Source organism: Penaeus chinensis, chromosome 14 (genome assembly GCF_019202785.1).
Source record: "Penaeus chinensis breed Huanghai No. 1 chromosome 14, ASM1920278v2, whole genome shotgun sequence".
NCBI lineage: Eukaryota > Metazoa > Arthropoda > Malacostraca > Decapoda > Penaeidae > Penaeus > Penaeus chinensis.
Window position 1 is genome coordinate 14439191 of NC_061832.1, and position 21211 is coordinate 14460401.

The 21211-nt window shown below is 35.6% G+C and overlaps 1 protein-coding gene across 1 annotated transcript in view; it reads left to right on the top strand.

Moving 5' to 3' along the window:
- The first annotated feature begins 952 nt into the window (after positions 1-952).
- Positions 953-21211, top strand: part of LOC125032533 (protein furry-like) — a 30348-nt gene continuing 10089 nt past the window's right edge. The window contains exons 1-24 of the mRNA XM_047623712.1: positions 953-999; positions 3597-3816; positions 8062-8226; positions 8692-8912; positions 9267-9460; positions 9768-9950; positions 10072-10279; positions 10569-10706; positions 11844-12078; positions 12289-12467; positions 12597-12821; positions 13034-13177; positions 13589-13817; positions 14102-14286; positions 15202-15380; positions 15582-15709; positions 16158-16347; positions 16620-16799; positions 16998-17174; positions 17350-17499; positions 17645-17811; positions 17974-18074; positions 18470-18634; positions 20549-20560. Coding sequence (XP_047479668.1) covers positions 3612-3816; positions 8062-8226; positions 8692-8912; positions 9267-9460; positions 9768-9950; positions 10072-10279; positions 10569-10706; positions 11844-12078; positions 12289-12467; positions 12597-12821; positions 13034-13177; positions 13589-13817; positions 14102-14286; positions 15202-15380; positions 15582-15709; positions 16158-16347; positions 16620-16799; positions 16998-17174; positions 17350-17499; positions 17645-17811; positions 17974-18074; positions 18470-18634; positions 20549-20560 — 3960 coding nt within the window. The 5' untranslated portion in view covers positions 953-999; positions 3597-3611. The remainder of the gene's footprint in view (positions 1000-3596; positions 3817-8061; positions 8227-8691; positions 8913-9266; positions 9461-9767; positions 9951-10071; positions 10280-10568; positions 10707-11843; positions 12079-12288; positions 12468-12596; positions 12822-13033; positions 13178-13588; positions 13818-14101; positions 14287-15201; positions 15381-15581; positions 15710-16157; positions 16348-16619; positions 16800-16997; positions 17175-17349; positions 17500-17644; positions 17812-17973; positions 18075-18469; positions 18635-20548; positions 20561-21211) is intronic.

Genomic DNA, 21211 nt, shown 5'->3' on the forward strand with positions numbered 1-21211 from the left:
GAGAGAGAGAGAAAGACAGACAGACAGACAGACAGGCAGGCAGACACACACACACATACACACGCACACGCGCACACACACACAAACATATCCAAATATATATATATATATATATATACATATATGTTTGTTTATACATATATTTGTGTATATACTTATATACATATCTGTATACACACACATACACACACACACATATATATACATATATATACATATATGTATGTATATATATATGTATGTATATACACGTGTGCATACATACACACACACACACACACACACATATATATGTATGCATATACACGTGCACACACACACACACACACACACACACACACACACACACACTCACTCACTCACACATACACATATATGTGTGTGTGTGTACATGTGTTCAGCATATACAGTATGTGTGTGTACATGTTTTCCGTTATCAGTCTATAACAGGAGGTTATTAGTTAATCTAAGTTCCTATATAGTGTTTCATTTCCAAGCGAAATAACTTCCAATCAGAATTGATAAAATCAGTGATTTTATTATTGAGCTTGTCATTTTCACCCAACTGCGTTTCAATACTTGCCTCGGTTGAATGATTTCCTTGGATCACGAATGTCAATATGTTTTAGCCACGCCAGCATTAGGAAATATTTCTTAGAAAATGTGAATGAAATTTAACGTTTGTTAATATATCTACGTTTCCGATATATCGCGTTGAATGTCAAATCATTCTCGAGTGGGAATCGCAGCAGAGGATTGAGACAGTTATGGGTGTTTGTTTACATCGGAGTTCATCTGATGTTCGTGTCACAATACGCTCCTAGGTAAAAGAAATACTCTTATTAAGCTCTCTCTCGTTGTTATTACTGTTGTTTTATCCATGAATAGGTTGTCTAAACGTCACTGATATGATTGTGTCAATGGTAATTTGTTGTGCGTTTGTAGCAGACTATTAATCTTCATGTTATGATTCTCTCGTGACCAAATTATCGGGCTGAGGTGTGTCAGACCTATTTTTCCGTGTAATGAAGTGCACTTTCTCTATAGCTGCCATTATACATTTACTTAGTTATCCTGTGTGTTATGTCTGATTGTGGTTATTTTTTAAAAGGATTAGATATTTTACAATGAAACGGCCTGTACTGCAATTTGTCATTTGAGAATAGGGAAAGCACTCTCGGTACTGTGTCATTCAAGAAGAGTTGTTGATATTTGTTCTTCACAGATGTCTTATTCAAAGCAATAAATTCAGATAGTTTTGTAGACCAGGTTGGAAACTGTGCTGTGTTAGGAAGAATATAGATTAACATTCAAGACACATTTTAAAGGTTAAGTACACAAATGTTGCTTTAGTTTTGGAAGGGGAGTTGCCTGCTATCCAAATAAAATACAAGAAATTGTTGTTTTGTGTTATATATTTTTACACCATGTTTCTATCATGTATGTATGCCATTAATGAGCCAATTAGTAGGGCTGACCATACCTCACCTGATGTCCCCTTTCTGGAAGATTTTGGAAAGAAAACGTTTCTTCTAATGCTTTTAATATTGATGCCCTTGTTCCCAAGATAGTGTGCATGTTCCTACCTGGACTGAGTCATATTTTAGAATCAGGTAAAGGTAGTGCAACACAGGAATCGTTCCTTGACAGTTGGATATCAGTTAAGTTTCACTTACACGGCAAAAAATATGTGGAGATAACTGTGAATGGATCAAAGAAACTTATCTTCTATGTACTTTTGTCACAAATGAAAAAGATCAAAGTTATTGGACAGAACTATGAGAAAGCTCATGATAAAAAACTAGAAATTAACCCTTTGATTTTAGCATCTGTTCTTGTGGAATGTGAAGGATTATCACACAACAGAAATTTTTTGTGTACTTTATATAAATTTCAGAGACTAGAATTTCTCATTTTCTGTGAAAAATAAGCAAGATTTGGGTAAATAGAGGTTACGTCTGGCTTCCTTAGTTCCCCTGATAGTGGGCTCACTGTTAAGAAATATCATAATTCTTGACTTGAGTCTTGTTCCAGATTCTATGTTATTATACTTTATTATAATCATGATAATGATTCAAGAAGCTCTTTATTCAAGAATTTGACTGGCTATTATTATGCTTTTGATAAAACAACAAAACTTTTTCTGTATTTTTTAAAATATTCACACCAGAGCTCTATGCTACATAACAATTATACTCCCCAAGTGTTAAGTACACCTAGGTTAGCTTCATTATAGTTTTAATGATGCTCTAACTATGCAGTCATATTAAACAAACTACAAAAAGGATCATATAGATCCTCATTACCATAAGAGATACCAGGATCTAAACAAAGGCCATGGTAAGTCTGGCTTGCCCTAGTGCTTAGACCTGTCCTAAAGGGTGACAGGCCCAGACTTGAGGCTAATTCCAAAGTCAGATAAGGCTTAAGTTTCATGCTTTTTCTGTAACAAAAAATATCCAAGAGTGAGATTTTATATTGCTTGAATATTATTTTAACATCATTTATTATTCTTTTTTTTATTTTAGCTGTGTATTGTATCATCTTTGTACATGGTTTTGCTGTTTTTGTTTTCAAATAATTTTTTTTGTCTTCATCACAATTTCTGACGATACAAGTCCTGAAAGTAAGAAAATAATTCAGAATTAAAATGTGTGAAAGTAAATAACTAGCTTGGATTTCTCTCTTATGCTTAACTTATTTTTTTTCCTCTAATTAAAAAGTCTGAAAGTCTTTACCAAGGGAAATAAAAGTGAATAGAATACAGAAATTAAAATTGACATCTAAAGTAAATAAAATGCTAATTTGAATGTGTTATGTATTTGTTGGTATAACTAAAAGAGAGGAATTGTATAAGGTAATTTTTTTCTGTCTGTTCTGCACTTCCTTCATAATTATTTACCAAAATTACAAAGCAGAGGAATAACTGCATCTAGGAATTATGTTAACCCATTGCCAGTGGGCATTCCATGCCATGCCATGCCCACTATGAGTTTACTTGTTTAATTGTTTTTACACATAGATGGCTACACTTGTACTAAGTCACCAATGAGCCAGTTATGAGTACTGCCTGTCTCGCCTGTTTACCCTTTTCTTTAATTTACGAAAATATTTTTCGTTATCTTCTTATGCTATTACTAATGTTTATAACATTATAGTAATTATAATGTTTATAATAAAAATAACACCATCGATACTCATAGCACTAGTAAAAAATACATTTTCATCATTATGCATATACCTGGTTCTGCAGCAAAGGAAACACAACATAAAATAGAATTCACATTTTTCTTCTGGTGAGGAATCCAAGTCAATTTGAAATGTCACAATTTGATATTCTTTTATTAATTTGCCAGTGTTTCATTTTCTAGTTTAGGCATTTTGTGAGTGAGAATAAGCCTTTTAAAAGATAATGAGTTTATTTGTTAATCACAATATTTTTGAATATAGTTTATGTTTTAGTATATTCATTTTTTTACTTGCAGCAACCTTCACAAAGAAAGCTATAAATTTCATTTATATAGACTATATATATATATATATATATATATATATATTTTAATTATGATTTTTTTTTTTTTGCTAAATTTTTCCAGGTAACTATGTAGAATATGGCTGACCCAGACGACCCAGCTACTGACGGTGGCTTAGCCCAAGCGGTAAATGAGGAGGTCATAGTGAGTCTTCCTGCCGTGGCTGCGGCTGTGGCGGCGGCTACAACCATATCTACAGGAACGCACAGCTCCACGGCTTCTCAGGCTACCATAGCCTCCACACTTTCTAGTTCCTCTACAATGAATGCTACACCCCCTCCTGGTAAGTAAAAGAAAAATTGTTGTGTTTTTTATTCTCTTTTACGTGGTGGAGTTACGAATATACATACCACACATTCTAAATTGGCCTTAATCTTCTGGGGTTAAGGCCAGTTGATACCAGATCATCTCATAAGTACTACATAAGCAGTTGTATCAGCTGTAATTACTCTCACCCATGTGATACTGCAATCAAGAATTCTGTACACAGCTCTTGTAATGGATCTGTACTGTGTCTAGTCTCGGAAAAGAGAAACTGGCAACTCACCTATACTCCGTTTTGCTGTCTTCATTTTATTCTAATCAATTGACACTTAGTATTTGTGTTTACATATGTTCAATATTTTAAGAATCAAGCACAACATATTTATCCTTTACGCATCAATCCTGAGACAGGACAGAGTGTAGTTGAGAATGAAGTCCTGCTTCTAGGTATTCTCATTATTCATTTTAGTGAAGCATTATTATTTATTGAATTATGTAATGAAGAGATCAATCACCCTACCTTGAGACTGTGGCTGTGATTCCCAACACACTAATGTGTAAGGCTTCCCCAGACCACCAGCCTTGTGCTCCACTAACCCTCATAATTGCATTAAGCACTTGTGATCTTTTCTCTACCACTAAGTGAATAAGAGTTTTCACTAACCCACATGTAATAAATGTCAGCAAGTTATTTTCTGTTTGCAGTGTATTGTACAGAAGAATGTTTGAAACTGATTTTGGTGTAGGTCTGTTTAATAGACAAACAAGACAGTGATAATCTTGTTTGGGAGTTCTTTTTTGTACTGTTAAGATGGACATCCAGTTTTTACCATTATAAGCCTTATGGTAGCACCAGGTAAAGGCCATTTCTTCATACACTGAGCAGTGAGTAGGGAACATGGGTTTAAATGCTTAAGCCACAAGGAAGGCCGTAGCCGAGAGGAGTTAGGTCAATGGTAGTGGTGGTGTGCGAGTGGGACCTGCTCACAGTTCAGGAAAATTACAGCACTGTTGCTTTGTGTTCATGTTATTGGGAATGGAAATGATAGATTTTTGAGAATACCAATATATTTATATTTTTTTCTGTAGGGAAGTTTTTTTTTTTATCGTTCATCATGGTACTGGGAGAAGAAATGACACCCCTGTGAAGATATCAAGATACTGACCTGCTTCATTTAGCTAATAACGTAAACAGTTCAGGATGAAACGAACGAAAACTTTACCTCCAAACCTTCGACGTCCTTTGATGATCCCAAAGACTAGTAATCTGAGTAACCAGAGTAGTAATAATAACTCACCGGCAGATGACACTGTGTCACTGTATACGTACCGGCTGCACGTTGGAACAACTCAGACATTCGAACTTACGCTACAAAATCCTCCCCCATCTCCTCTAAGGTTATTATTGATTTTAGTATGAATTGAAAATTGTTGATGATATTTCTGTTATCATGGAATATGTTTTGGCCTGTAGTTTGCACATTTTTCTTGGATTAAAAAAAGGAATTGTTGTAGCAAAATAAACTTCAATTTAATTCACATATTTACCTATGTAATCTAAAACAACTGAAAACTTGATAATTGGTTTCTAATATAAAGATAGCATTATATGATGTATACCTAATCGATATAAAACCCAACAAAGACAAAGGCAGAGGGACGAACGAGACACAAAGGATAACCATCCACCAAATACGCACACTCCCTCCACACCCTCACTCCAGTCGAGTGGTGAAGGGTCGTCCTTGCACTCACCAATACTATCACCAAGTCTTGGCCGGCGAATCAGCGTGCCCGGAGTGGCAGTCTTCAAAAGGTTGCTCCTTGATCGATTAATCACTGGCACTAGCAAACAAGGTATCAGATCTTCAAGGTGTAGTGTCACTCTTAGATTTGGTATTGCAGCTAAAGTATGTATTTACCTGCTTACTATTTATAGAATGTATTGGGAATGGATTCTTAAATATCCTCTATTGGGAAATATACAAGAATGACTTCCTTTACATTCTGTATGAAGTTGAGGATGGAGTTTAGGCTGTTAGTGTTATACCCAAAATGGCTTAACCCATTGCTGCCGGGGAAAATGAGTAAAAAATGGGGAAAATGATGTACTCATTTTTAATATTTTTTTGTGAAATGTCTCTACACACAGATGGCTCTGCCTTACCTGATTTCACCTTTCATTGAATTGGCGGGAAAATTTATTTTTTACTAGTGCTATGAGTATCGATGGTGTTATTTTTATTATAAACATTATAATTACTATAATGTTATAAACATTAGTAATAGCATAATAAGATAACGAAAAATATTTTCGTAAATTAAAGAAAAGGGTAAACAGGCGAGACAGGCAGTACTCGTAATTGGCTCATTGGTGATTTAGTACAAGTGTAGCCATATGTGTGTAAAAACAATTAAACAAGTAAACTCACAGTGGGCATGGCAAGGACACGCGTCATGCCCGTCACGACTGGGTTAACTGAGGTAAAGCTGAGCACTGAGTATAACAGGGTAATCCTGATGATAAGGTGTTAGTACCAAACATCACATAAAAAAAAAAAAAAAAAAGACAATGTAGTTTTGAGTATCGTAGGGGTAAAGTAAAACTATATAAGAAAATAGATGTTTGGATTTATTGCTTCTGTACTTATATTGTAGTTAGATGCTTAGGCTTATTAATAACACAGCCTTAAAAGAAGTATTATTCATATCAGAGGAGATCATTAAGGTGTACTTATCTTTTGTCTGTTAAACCATATCTGGAGTGATCTGTTATCAAACATGAGTGATAACCATTGATAAGAGGAGCTCAAGTTGTTTGGCTTTGCACCAGTGATAATTTCACATTGACTGTGAATTGTGACTTTTTAAGAGTTTGAAAACTATATAAAGTTGTTTATCAGATGTGATGGGTGAGAGCCACTAAATATGATAACAAAGAATGGAAAGCAAAGAAGTGACCTTTGACATTATTTAAAAGAGAAGATAGACGTAATCTGCAACAGTATTTAGAAAACAAATTTCAGCTTTCAATGAAACTGCACACTCTGCTGTTGAATACTTATAAAGCAATTTCATGACAATTATCCAGGAGTTTAACAACATGAGATAAAGAATTGTTGTGTATAGAATGTTGCGCCAAACCTACAATGTAGCAACTAGTCCCTTAAGAAAAGTAACTACAGCTGTATATAGAATTATCAATTCAAGTGATACAAGTCCACTGGACCCCACGTCTATTGCAGTTAGTAAGTACTTGTAACATGTATTGGTAGTTGAAACAATCCAGTACATAAATTGGTGGTTACAAATTTGGGAAATATGTGTGTGTGTGTGTGTGTGTGTGTGTGTGTGTGTGTGTGTGTGTGTGTGTGTGTGTGTGTGTGTGTGTGTGTGTGTGTGTGTGTGTGTGTGTGTGTGCATATGCATGTGTATATATGTGTATACATGTATGAGTGTGTATATATGAATGCCTGTGTGTGTGTGTGTGTGTGTGCATGCATGCATTCATATTCATGTGTATACATATATGTGTGTATATATGAATGTGTGTGTGTGTGTATGTGTTTGTGTGTGTGTGTGTGTGTGTGTGTGTGTGTGTGTGTGTGTGTGTGTGTGTGTGTGTGTGTGTGTGTGTGTGTGTGTGTGTGTGTGTTTGTGTGTGTATGCATGCCTGTGAGAGAGAGTGAGTGAGTGAGAGTGGGAGTAAATGAAAAAGTGTGTGTTTGTTTGTTTGTTTGTTTGTCTGTTTGTTTATTTGTGTGTGTGTGTATGTATGTTTGTATATGTGTGTGTGTGTGTGTGTGTGTGTGTGTGTGTGTGTGTGTGTGTGTGTGTGTGTGTGTGTGTGTGTGTGTGTGTGTGTGTGTGTGCATGTGCATGTGAATGAGAATGAACAAAATTATGTAATTGATGTTCTGATATTATGCTTTCATCAGGATCATATTTTAATCATGATTTATTTTTAGATTGGAATTTTAGATTGGAGTATGATTTAGTATGTATATCAGAGTTTTATTGTTTGTGTTTGTTTTTAACTATAATTTTTGACTGTAATTATTTCCAGTCTGGAACATAACATTAATGAATGAGTTTGAATCTCAGGGGGAATGGGTTTGAATGCATATCAGATCACTTATTTATTCATGTACATTTCACCGCACAAGTTTATATTAGTTCCTTGTGACAGGAGCATTCACACAGCTAGACCATTAGACCCTTTTTAGAATCCCTGAAGGTTCAGTTCTTCGTACTGGCTCGACAGATGGCGATGAGGTCGGCGAACGGGGGCCAGGGGACGGGAGAGAGGCAGGGCAGGAGGAGCTTCTGGAGATTAATAGTGACGAAGAAAATGAGCAGTCGTCGTCTACAAACGATGGCACAAATTCGGCCGACCCTGCTTCTGAGCGCTCGCACACAGTAGTCTCGGGTGAGGATTTTTGTTCCGGCATGAAGAAGAGAATGCTTTAGTCTTTGTTATTTTGTGACTGCAAAAGTGAATAATTTTATTTGTTTATTTATTTATTTATTCTTTTCATTTTATTTTATTATCTATTAGCTCAAATGTTTGCTTTAATTCTGTATTTGTAGATTTATAGGTCATTAAAGTGATTTATATTTTTTACATTTATTAAGCTAAATTTTATACTTCTTACATTCAGATGTTCACATAGATGTGATACATGATAATGAGAATTGTATATTTTTTCAATGTATTAACAAACAAAAACTTCCTCTTCTGATTTTACTTGCAAGATTGAAGTAGACTATTAGCTAATGCTGTTGTTTTTTTTTTTTTTTTTTTACTTATCTACTTATGTATGAAATAGCTATATTTATATATATATATTATTTTTTTTCCAAAAAGCTAGAAATTCTTGCTCTCCTTTCCTAGATTCGAGTACTGATGGCAGTGGCGGAGGTGGCAGTGGCAATGCGGGCGGACAGGCATCTGCCCTCTTACCCTGGGGTGCAAGGAAGGAGAGGGCTCAGTTCCCTGCCACAGTCCACGTTGACACAGACTTGCGCCCAGGAGAGTTTGTCATGCGGACCTTGTTTGCCGAGTTCACAGTCATGGCTGACAAGAAGATCGAAGCAGTCATGCAAGAACCTTTGGTAAGGCATCAGGTTTCGTATGAGGTTTGATTGAAGTGGATAAAATGTTTTCAGTGTTAAGCACGTGATGCTAAATTATCATGAAAATGTCTTTGAGTAATGAGGATGATCATAATTTGGGTCAGACCTTACTATTCCAGTAGCTTTTTTGGTTCTTGGCACTTTTATGAAACTACCTTTTATTAGTTTTCATGACTACTGCTAGGCTGGTGTTGTTGCATTGTACTTAACATTCCCCACAGGATAGACATTTTGTTGAAAATATTTGAGAATAGTTTATACCTGTATATGCTGTAATACAGCTATGCATTATTTTGCCATAATCAACTTGATCCTTTTTCCTTTATTCTATAGGAACGTAGTCTATCTAAGAGCTTGCAGCGAGGTGAAGATCCAACATTTGATCAGCTGTTATTAGCATTTGGATGTGTCGCTGAACATTGTCTGCCCTCTCTGCTGCGAACCCTCTTCTCCTGGTACGATCGGCAGGGAGTGGAATGGGGCGCAACAGACAGCAAATATAAACAGGATCCTAGCAAGAGCAAAGGGTGAGAGAGTAGATGCAGTGTTTAAATCTCAGGAATATTATATTATGATATATGTGTCCATGATAAGAGATGCACTTATTAATTTTCCATCCAAGTAGAATATGGTATATGGAATATATAATAGTATAATTATAAATTTTTGTCAGATAACTGGAAGTATTTGAAACCTTTACAGTATCTTTATGATTATTTCCCATTGTCTTTCCTATTTACTGTGTAAATGGTGAACAAAGTAAATGATAGCAGGATGAAAGACTTTGTCTGAAGTATACCATATCACATTTGTTTTCTTGTTCTCCATATGTAGGGTTGATGCAGGCTCAAATGTTGACCGGGAAACTATACAGGAACGCAGAGACCTTGCGGTGGAATTCATATTTTGTTTAGTGCTCATTGAAGTGTTGAGACAGTTGGCAGTGCATCCTGGACATGATGACTTGGTGCGCCACATAGAAGATATTGCTTTTAAGCACTTCAAGTATAGGGAAGGGTAAGGCACTGTGTTTTTTCTTTCTTTGTTCTTAAATAAAGAATTGTTGAGTATGGTAATTTGATTTTGATTTTGAGGAGAAAAAAAAATTGTGTGCAATATATCTTTGCATTTCTTTCAGGGTTCAAAATAATCCCAACGGTGCCAATATCAACACCATTGCTGACTTGTATGCCGAGGTCATTGGTGTCCTGGCACAGTCGCGCTTCCAGTCGGTCAGAAGACGATTCATGGCAGAACTGAAAGAGCTGCGGGCAAGAGAACAGTCATCAGTCACAACGCAAAGCATTACTTCTCTCTTGATGGGGATGAAGTTCTTTAGGGTTAAGGTGGGTCAGGTGGTGAAGGAAGATGAGGACAACTGTAAATAGATGATGATATGACACTTTAAGTATTATTGTTAAGTTCATATATATTTTTTTTTCTTTTTTTCTCATCTCTGCACCAAATGTATCTTTATTGAACATGGTATTATAAAATCAGCCTTAGTTAATACCTGTTTGTAAGTTGCTGAAAAATGTCATGATATCAGATTATTAGATCATGGATGAATGAATAATGCATGGATACTAGGTCATATTTTGAAGAATAACATATGAATAATTTCACTCCTTTCAGATGGTGCCAATTGAGGAGTTTGAAGCCTCTTTTCAGTTCATGCAAGAATGTGCTCAGTATTTCTTAGAAGTTCGAGACAAAGATATCAAGCATACCTTGGCTGGGCTTTTTGTGGAGATTCTGGTTCCAGTTGCCGCTGTAAGTATAGATATTTTTCTTCAGTATATTTTAGTTAAAATCTGTAAATAATTGCATGAAACATTTATACTAGTTCTTCATTGTATTCTAGCATATTATGGAATTTCAAATAATTAATGCTGCCTTATGTTCTTTAGAAGCTCTCAATGGTAAGGTTATTATCTCATATGGATGAGATCTGTTGATACGAATAAACATTTTAGTATGTCAGGTAAAACATTCTAATCAAATATATCAGTTAAGATGATTTTGTGTAAAGAGGGCAGTTGAATGGACAAAAAAATAAGAGCATAGGTCCACCCTACCCACTCATCATATCCTAAGTAGGCCTGCTACAAGTTGTGGTTCCAGCATAGTCTGTCTGTGGGTCTCACTGCGCGCTATTTTTGGTGGCAGCCATATTAAGGGTCTACTTTGGTTTGATGCTGGTTTGCTCCACCACTTCATTGTGGAAGTGGGTAGATTTACAGTGTTTCTGCTCTTGCCTACAATATGTGACTTGAGTGGGTCTTTACATCAGCTGACCAGTGTCATGTTCTTACTAAACAGAACTATCATCAGTGTTTGCATTATTCCTCTGTTCCAGCTCAATTCTTCATTGCTGTGTTTTTGTTCCCCTCTCATCATTTTCACATAGTAGGCAAAAGTCCCACTGGATCTTGATTGACCAGAAAATGAGGAATTTGATGGAGGGATATTGCTTTTTTTTATGTTAAAGATTTCTCTTCTAGGATTATTGGCCTTGGGTTTAAGTATCACATTATTTTATCTCGCAGCAGAAGTGAGAACAGAGGAGAAGTGGTTGAGGATTTAAAGGGTTACTGGAGGGGTGTAAAGATCTCTTTTTTATTTCATCTTCCTGGTTTCTTGTTTTACAAGGTAATAATCCCAGTTGAACAAAGGCAACTCATTTGATATATGTAACTAGGTTATTATACCTGATTGCTGTAGCTTTGACACCAGACTCTCAGACAGGAAAAGAGCATATTCCATCCATCAGATGCCTCATTTCAAGGAAAGATTAAGGGCAATTTTATCATTGATTAGGTGATGTTAATTTATAGATGTCTTTTTTAAGCTTATTAGCAATTTATATAATGCTGCAGATTATCAATTTATCTTTTAAACTTTCTCCAGACTGTAAAACATGAAGTGAATGTGCCCTGTCTGAAGTACTTTGTGGAGATGCTGTATTCTACGACCTTAGACATGGCAACAAGGAACAAGCACCGCTTACCTATCTTCCCGCTTGTTACTTGTTTACTGTGTGTATCACAGAAAACCTTTTTCTTGAGCAACTGGCACTATTTTCTTGCAATGTGTCTGCAGCATCTGAAAAACAGAGATCCTAAAATGTCCCGTGTAGCTCTAGGTAGGTTATTTGGTCTTTTATATTTTCATATAAGAATAATACATGCTAATTAAATATCATGATTTACAAAATATCAGAACTGCAATAGCAAGTAATGAAATGTAACTTGACAGGTATCATGATATAATCTGTGCCACTATGAATATATATACTTATGTGAATATATGTCAAAACTTCACCATATATAGAAAGTAACAATTACCATTCCAGAGTCACTGTATCGCCTGCTGTGGGTCTACATGATCAGGATCAAGTGCGAGAGCAATTCAGCCACTCACTCTCGACTAGCTAGCATCGTCAACTCCCTCTTCCCAAAAGGTTCCAAGGGAGTTGTCCCAAGAGATACTCCACTCAATATATTTGTGAAAATCATTCAGTTTATTGCCCAGGTACTACAAGAGATATTTGCCATTAGTGAATACACTTTTGAAATTCTGTTTTAGTTGATTGATTTCTGTTATTTATTACTTACCCGGTGAATGCACTTGTAATGTAACATTATATTGTTCACAATACAGGAAAGACTAGACTTCGCAATGCGGGAAATCGTCTTTGACCTGCTCTCTGTGGGACGTCAGATCAAGATCATCATGACCCCAGAGCGCATGTCTATTGGCCTGCGAGCTTTCCTGGTTGTGGCAGACAGCCTCCAACAGAAAGAAGGTGACCCCCCGATGCCGCGCACAGTTGGAGTTCTGCCATCAGGAAACACCCTGAGGGTCAAGAAGACATTCCTGAATAAGGTTAGTGACATCAGTTTGAGTGAAGGGAAGTATTTTGTAAAAGAAAGGAGGTTTAAAGACTGTATGATATGATCACCATTTTATAAGAGAAGGGGATTTTAGAATAGAAAAATGAAAATGTATTTCAAGCTGCAGAAATATACATCTGAAATAACCCCTAGATTAAATAGTCTGAAGAAGTTTTTAACTTAAATATAATTTCTTCCTTTCAGATGTTAACAGAAGACACAGCCAGAAACATTGGAATTTCTGCATACTACCCACTTGTCCGAAAGTCCTTCAATGATATCTTGAAAGCACTTGATAGCCAGTTTGGAAGACCACTTATGATGACAAATACCCAAAATGTTAACAAGGTAATTGTGAGATAGTATTTGAAACCAAATGTAGTTTGTTATTGTAAATACAGTGATAGAGAACTTTGCTGTTTGAAAGCACAATAATCTAAAGTCTAAAAATTCAGTCAAATTTTCTGTGGTAACAAAAAAAGTTCTTTTAGGAGGAGCACCATTCTGGTTTAAATGTTCAGTATATTTTGTATGAACTTATAGTTTTGCTAATTGGAAATATAGTGGTGTGCATTTAAAAATATTTACAGATTTTTTCCCTAATTAAGGACTATCTAAGCTTACAATAGTTGCTATTGTAAGCTTAGATACTCGGTCATTATTGTTTTAGATTTAGGTCATTATTGTTTTAGATAGTCAGTGAAACAAAAGTATGGAATATAATCAACAGAAAGCCTAAATCTTACTACGCTCTTCTAGGAACCTGATGAAATGATCACGGGTGAACGCAAGCCCAAGATTGACTTGTTCCGAACGTGTGTGGCTGCAGTACCTAGGCTCATACCAGATGGGATGTCTGGCAGAGATTTAGTGGACATGCTCAGCCGACTCACGGTTCACATGGATGAGGAACTGAGAGCTCTAGCCTTCCAGAGCCTGCAGACTCTTGTTCTGGATTTCCCAGAGTGGCGGCATGATGTTGTATATGGTATGGGATTTGTTTTATTTATTGTAAATATTATAAAAAAAAATCTTTATCTATTTTTGTTGTTATCAGTGATTGATTTATTTGTTATTAGTATCAGTTATAATTTACTGCTGTTGCATTAGGTATGATATGCAACTTGTTATAAAGTGCTGTTGTATTTTCGTGATATTCTTAAAGGGAATGTATTTATTACTTTCAAGTTTTTTAGTCTGAAATAAGCTAAAAAAAAAAATGCAATTGTATTTTATTGAGTAACAGCATTGCATAAAATGTTGTAATTTCAGGTTTTATCCAGTTTATTGTCAAAGAAGTAGGGGACACATCTCCCCAGCTTTTGGACAACGGTGTCAGAATGTTGCTACAGATACTCACAGCCTGGAAGAACGCTCTGACAAATACCAACACTACATCTAATGCCAATAAACGTGATCCAGGTGTTGGCGATTTACACCATCTCCATCTACACCAGGTGAATACATCTCAAGTTATTTTCACCCCATGTATCAAGTGAAGCCCCAGTAGGTATCATGGTTATAAGCCAGAGTTTTCCCCTTATGCCAAAGCAGTCATTATGCTAGATGCTGGTCAAATATGGGTAATCTCACACCTTATATTGCATATTGGCATAGGGGTAGGTGGTCAAGGTAAATTTCTAACAAAACTATGAATTCTCTCTTCTCCCTTAGAGATATTGGACCAGCAACTTCCTCCAGATTCATTGAGAATCCTCCTGATATTCCCTTTTATGAGATCTTGCAGTTAGAGGGTTAATGCTTTGGGTTGTTATTAGGTGGGGGTCCCTAGTGTTCCCTGTGTGGTGCAGTGGTAGTTTTCTTGTCTAGCAGTCTTGCTGACCCACGTTCAAATCCTGCACAGCCAATTGATGGTAATGCTGGCCATTCCTTGGGGTAATTTAGAAGCAAATTAAGCAGACAGCCTGTCATACCAAACATTTGTGGCAAATGGAATTAACTAAATTGTTATTATTATAAATTATTATTATGATAAAACCACATTGTTCAGGTATGTAAAGCACTTTCAATGAGGCACTTTGTCATTGCTAGGAGGATGGTATTTTGTGTTATTTGTTGACTCTCCAGGCTGTGTACTCCCCAAGAATATGTTTGATTGTGACAGGTTTATAGGGGAGGCATTGTGGTTTGAGAGTTGGAGCTCTTGTAGAAGATTTCATAGTGGCACTATGGCTGATATGAAAATAAAAGACAGATTGGAAATTTTAAATCTATCATTAATCAGTGTAGAGGGAATAACATAGGCTATTCTGTTTACTGATCTGTTTGTCAATAAACTGCTTTCTTGAACAAATGTTTTGTGTACACAGAATCTTTGTTCACATATTCATTGCCAATTTGGCTTTCCACAGAGAGGAGACCACAGTGATGTATTACGCCTGGCTGAAGGCTTTGCATTAGTACTATTATGCAGCTGTCGTCAGGCTCCAAGGAGAGTTTCTGTGGCTATCATGAGAGAGGTTAAGCAGCTGGCCAAAGTTTTAGGGGAAGAGGACCCTATCAACCACCCTGTGATTGATGTTATGGATAAGTAAGATCTTATATTTTTTTTGTGTTGATATTTATTTAAATACTTATAGTTTAGTTAACTATTTTGGCTTTGTTGTGCTGCATAATGTGAGTTGTGAAACATATCTGTCTTTTATGGTACATGAAAGATCTTCATACTTACTGTTTATTCTTGTCTGGAATCAATCCATGTTTTCATTAAAAATTAATCTGTTTTTATCAGATGGTGTGGCTGTGTTGTTGAGAGTGTACTAACACTTTTGCCGGCTGGTGAGAGATCTGCAGTTGCAGCAACCACAAATATTGATTTACAGTGGCTTGCTGACCGTAGTTCATCTGTATGGACAGGAGGTAAAAACTGACTCCTGCATACTGTTATTTTTTGTATCCACAATTTCTGACTTTAAATGGTAGACACTGATTTATTACCTTGAATTAGCCTTGTATAAAGTGTCTTAAAAAATTGGATTTTTTACTTAGAATTATTTATATATAGTATTTTGCCTTATTGTCCATAAGATTAATACTTAACTGTCTCCTTTTAAGTTGCCAAAATAGTGAGGTTCAACTTGTATATTCATAGTTAGAACTTCATTTTCTTTTTTCTTTCTGTTCTTCTCTGATAAGAGGTCAAAGACATATATTTCACATTTCTGTTTTTCTCTTAAATTATAATTATGGTTTTAAATTTAAATACCTCTCCTTTATTTATTTATTGATAGGTTTTTCATAATTGATTTTTTCTTTTGGAGGATTTGTAATTCATAACAACCCATTTTTCTTATGACTTCCCGTAAAGGCTTTGTAGAAGACAGCAGCGTGAAAAGTGTAAGTGTCCAGCATCTACCATGTGAAGATGTGTGGGCCTTAGTCCTTTGTGGATTCATTCACCACGGGCGTGTCCTGTCTTCCTGCCCCCAAGCCATAAGCCACGCCTGGCCTATTGTGTACACGAGAGCAAATTCTCTCTATTCTATTGTCGACCCAACGTAAGTATGGATGTCTGTCATTTTTCCTTTTCGTATGAGAATAAGGGGTGAATCTGGAGAGTATTTTGATGATGAGAAATTGATATATTTAAAGATAAATGTATGGGGATATGGGAAAATGTTTCATGATGAGCAGGAAATGTGAAATTAGAACTTAATGACATGATTCACAGCATCTCTGTATTTAGTTTTTCTACTTGTATATTATACAATATGTTGATATAATATTAATGCTCACAATTCTAATATCATGACCTTGGTAAAACTGGCAGACCACCCAATGACAACCGCGCCTCGCTCCTGCGCAGTGCTACCCAGATGAAGAAGCCAATAAGTGAGCGAGATGTTTACATGAATCTCTGGAGGAATTATGTTGTCCTTGCTTGTCGTGTTGTTCCAGCCATTACCAAGACCCCTTTTATTAGATGTGCATCACCCGATATTAGTCTTGGGTAAGATGGAGATAATATGTTTATTGGACTGCTAATGAATGTGCTTGGAATATAGTTATACTTTGATTCATTTGATGACACCATTAGAGTGTAATGGTTTAGACTTTTGATAATGAATATAGTTAGGGTTCTATAATTCCATGATTATTAGATTTTGTGTCAAAAACAAATTGTCTTTAATTCCAAACCATTTTCCAGATCTTCCCCAGACAGCGGAGCTGGTGGAGATAGAGGAAGTGACCGTCATAATCCTGGATATTCAGTGTCTCCACTCTGCCTGTATAAGCTCTTGGTGCCTCTCTTGCGCTATGAAAGCACTGACATGAGAGATGCTGTTACTCTAGCTCTGGGGAAGATCAATCACATTGCTTTAAGGTAAACCAGAATGGAGTATGCAATTTTGAAATTATTTGTTGATAAAGTTATCCAATACATTTTTGGCTGGCAGGATTTCTAAAGGAGGGTTATAAAGTTATAGTCTCAGCATATAATACACTTTTGTTCTGATGAATTATAAGTGCATAGTTGCTCATGTTCATATTCCCCTCAGTGATTTAATGGAGGAGCTGCTGCCATACATCCGTGAAAGTATTGACAGAAAGCAGGAAAACATGCGGCGAAGGAAGAGACGAGATGCTCTGAGAGTGACTTTAGTAAAGTTATTTGAAATGAGTGCAGAGCAAGGAACATTTGCTCTGAGGTATGCATATCTCTCATACATTTTATTTATTGAATATTTAATTTTTTGACAGATATAGCTGCTCCAATAATGCTGTTTTAGAAAATGAGTAGCTGATATCATTTTCTGGAGTTGCTTTGCTAATGCTTGGTTTGCCTTTCCACAGTGAAAGTGTCATTGATGGTGATACGGGATCTCTTCAGAAGCGCTATCTAGAATACATGGATGGAGCCCGTCTGTACTTGGAGAATGAAAATGATAAAGATAACACACTACAGCAGATTAAAACGCATTTTTGTCACTTTGTTCGAAAGCTTATCGGCAGTTTTTCATGTAATTGTCCTACAATTTTTTTTGTGTGTATTTTGTAACTGTTAACTTGGAGATTGATAGAATTGTTTTAAAAAATGGAAATAGAAACTGGAAGAATCTGAAAAGAAATAGTCTCATTACTTGATGTAGGGATGTTTTTATAATGCATTAATTTATTAACAGTGGAACAGCGGCAAACCCTCATTCCACGAGCACTTAGGAAGGACCTGTTTTACCTCTTTGCGTCATGGAGCGGTGTCTTTGGTGCTCCGTTTGGCTTCAAGGTCTGTGATATGTTTTAACTTTTTTTTTTTAAGTTTTCAGAAATAAAAGTGTTTTTTGAAGATATTGGTAAAGGAATATGGATACATATAAATCTGTATATCTCTCTAACCATCCCTTTTTTGTTTTTCCTTTTTCTCCCTTTTCTTTTGTTCTTCTTATCACATTTTCTCTTTTTTCCCTCTTCCTATTTTTTCTTTCTTTCTTTTTTTTGTCCTTTTTTCTACTTTTTTCTTTCTTTGACTTCTTGTTCTTGTTCTTCTTCCTCTTCTTGTTCTTCTTTTTCTTCTTATCTTGTTCCTGTTCTTCCTTTTGTTCTTGTTCTTTGTTCTCCTTTTCTTATTTTAAATCTTTTTCTTATTCATCCCTAATGCTATTTTTCCAACTTGTAATGCAGAGCCCAGACTCTGGAAACCGCCTGCCGTCAGAATTCGAGCTGTGTGCGCTCCATGCATCCAGTGCTGTGCTTTGCTGCGGCCCGTCTTTCGACCCTCAATTACTGGCCGATGATGGTAACATTTATCAGTGGCTCGATGCTCTTCTAGGGTCACATGACGAAAAGGTAGGTAGTAGCATGGCAGTGTGATTGTTATTTTTCTTGTAAGTTCAACTGTTTACTTATTTATTTGTTTGTTTGTTTATTTCATTTTTTGTTTTGTATGTTCCTTTTAGATTGGGGAATGAAAGTATTTTTGAGAAATGGAAAGGACTGAGTGCAGGGATTTTATAACTTTAAGGGGTACAATTAGCATAATTTTTGCTAGAGGTTCGAGGTGGTTAGGTTTGAACTGGTGTGGCTGTAGTGGATGTGTGTGTGATTTCCATTGCAGTTGAGAATACCTTCCTGTAATTCAGTAGACTTGACAAAGTTCATATCTCTCCCTGTAATCCAATATATGTTTTTTCACCAGATTATATCCTAAATTTGTATCTTCAAGCTTATAAGAAAGGAAAGAAAATATTTTTGAAACTTTTTTTTTGTGTGTGATTGTTGCACATCATGGTCTTGAGATCAGTTTTATACTTTATAGCAATATCAGTTTCTATAATGATTGTGTATGCTTCTTGAGAGGAAATCTGAATTGCAGAAGCAGAATACTAAACATGTCAGTTACATGAATTGCTTCAAAAATACAGAAACTTAACTGATAGGTTGTGGAAAAAAAAATTTGATTGATGAATGTGAGTACTGTTGATGAACCCTAGTTGATTTACACTATTGCTGAACACTACTTTGATGGGTAAGGCCGGGGAGATGTTGAGTCATGCATAGCCTCGCCCTATACCAACCATCTCATGCGCTAGGAATAGTTGGGGTCCTAATCACTCATGATACCAGACAGGCATGAACTCCTGAACACTAGATCCCTACTTCGGTGCCTTAGCCCACTGAGTCATGGGGGAAACTATTCTGAAAGAAATATAAAGTTCATTCATATGCATCATGGGAGAAAACATTGGAAAGTCTGACTTAATGTTCCATTGTATTTTTTCCCTTTGTCTGTTGTTTTTTCTGTAGCTTCATTCTCATCATTTTTGGTTTGATGACATGATCTACTCTCAGAATCTTGAACAGTTGTGTTTGCTTTTAGAGAAAGATGTTTCCTAAATAAAACTGTTTTAAGTCAGAAGCAGAAAAACAGATAAAAGTTTTCAAAACTATAACTATATTTTAAAGTTACTCCCCAGTGTTTAGGAAGTTTTCAGATACTAAAATAATAGTTGATCGTGTGAGTTCCCCAAACCTTTGAAACGGATGAGAAAATTGGTTCATTTTGTGTGTGTGTTGTCTTTGCATTCCATTGTGCATGCTTATGTACCTGGGTGTATGAATTACTCAAGTGTCCATTTAAAAATGTTTATAAGGTGATTTTAATTTTATTGCAATAAGATTTTTTTTTTTTAAGTAATTATCACTTATATCAGATGTTTACGTTTTCCTTCTAATATTATTTTTTCAGAAGAGTATTTATGCTAACAAAGAGAATCATTAGTTAGCAAATATTAAATTTATAATTCTATTATGCAATTAATTCCATGCAGTTGACAGCCAATTAGATTAAATGCTTATTAAAAGGAAGTTGAAAATAGTAGTCCTCTTAATAAGACAACATAATATTTTTACATAATAAGAAGTTCAATAGCTAAAATTCACTCATTTTGTTGTGGAAGGAAGGTGTGCTGATGGAATCCTCCACATAAGAGATTTTATTGTAGTGTTACAGACAGATTTAACTGTAGCTTTCCCAACCACAGATGCTTTTAAATTGGTAGTTATTAACCCAACTAATTCTTGTATTGTGGTACTGACATTGAAGCATCATTATTTAACATGACTAGATACTTAACTAACAATAGTCAAAAAGCTTAAGCTCCATTTTTTTTTTTTTTATGCTGCTGCATGTGTCTTGTAATTAATGTATTTCTACTGCTGACATTCTTCTCTCTTTTTCTTCTTTCCATATGCGCTCACTAGATAAAAAGCAAGGTAAGTTGGAGTCATATTAATATTTGTTTTTTTTTTATTTATTTATTTTTCTCTCCCTCCTTATAGCATGTTATGTATCAAACACTTGTGTTGTTCTGCTTTTGCTAGTAATGTATAGAAAGGTAAGGCCAGAAAGATGTAAACAGGCTAGAGTTTAAAAGACAACTGTCAGCCTCGCATCTGACTCTGCGGCTATTTGAGTGCGCAGTGCGGTGGACAAGTGCATTAGGCCCGGGATGCAACTAACGCCACACTGGAACAGCAACTTTAAGCTTCTCACAGCAACATCCAGGTACCTTTTATTTGAATAACTGAACATTTTTTTTCTTTTTTTTAATCATTTGGGTCTTGTTGTCTAACTCTTCAAAATTATTTTCTTATTAGTTTGGTCTAGTCTGACTCTTTATTAAATAAATTTCTCATGAACCGGGTCCTCTCATCATTTTAATGAGTAATATTCCCATCATATATATATATATATATATATATATATATATATATATATATATATATATTTTGTTATCTTCTTTGTGTGTACATGCAAATAATGTAGGGAGAATACACATAATAGGAAGATTTTAGATGGATGATTATTTTGACTAGATTTAGAATACAACAAGATCATGGAACATGCAGGATCAGATAAAGGTT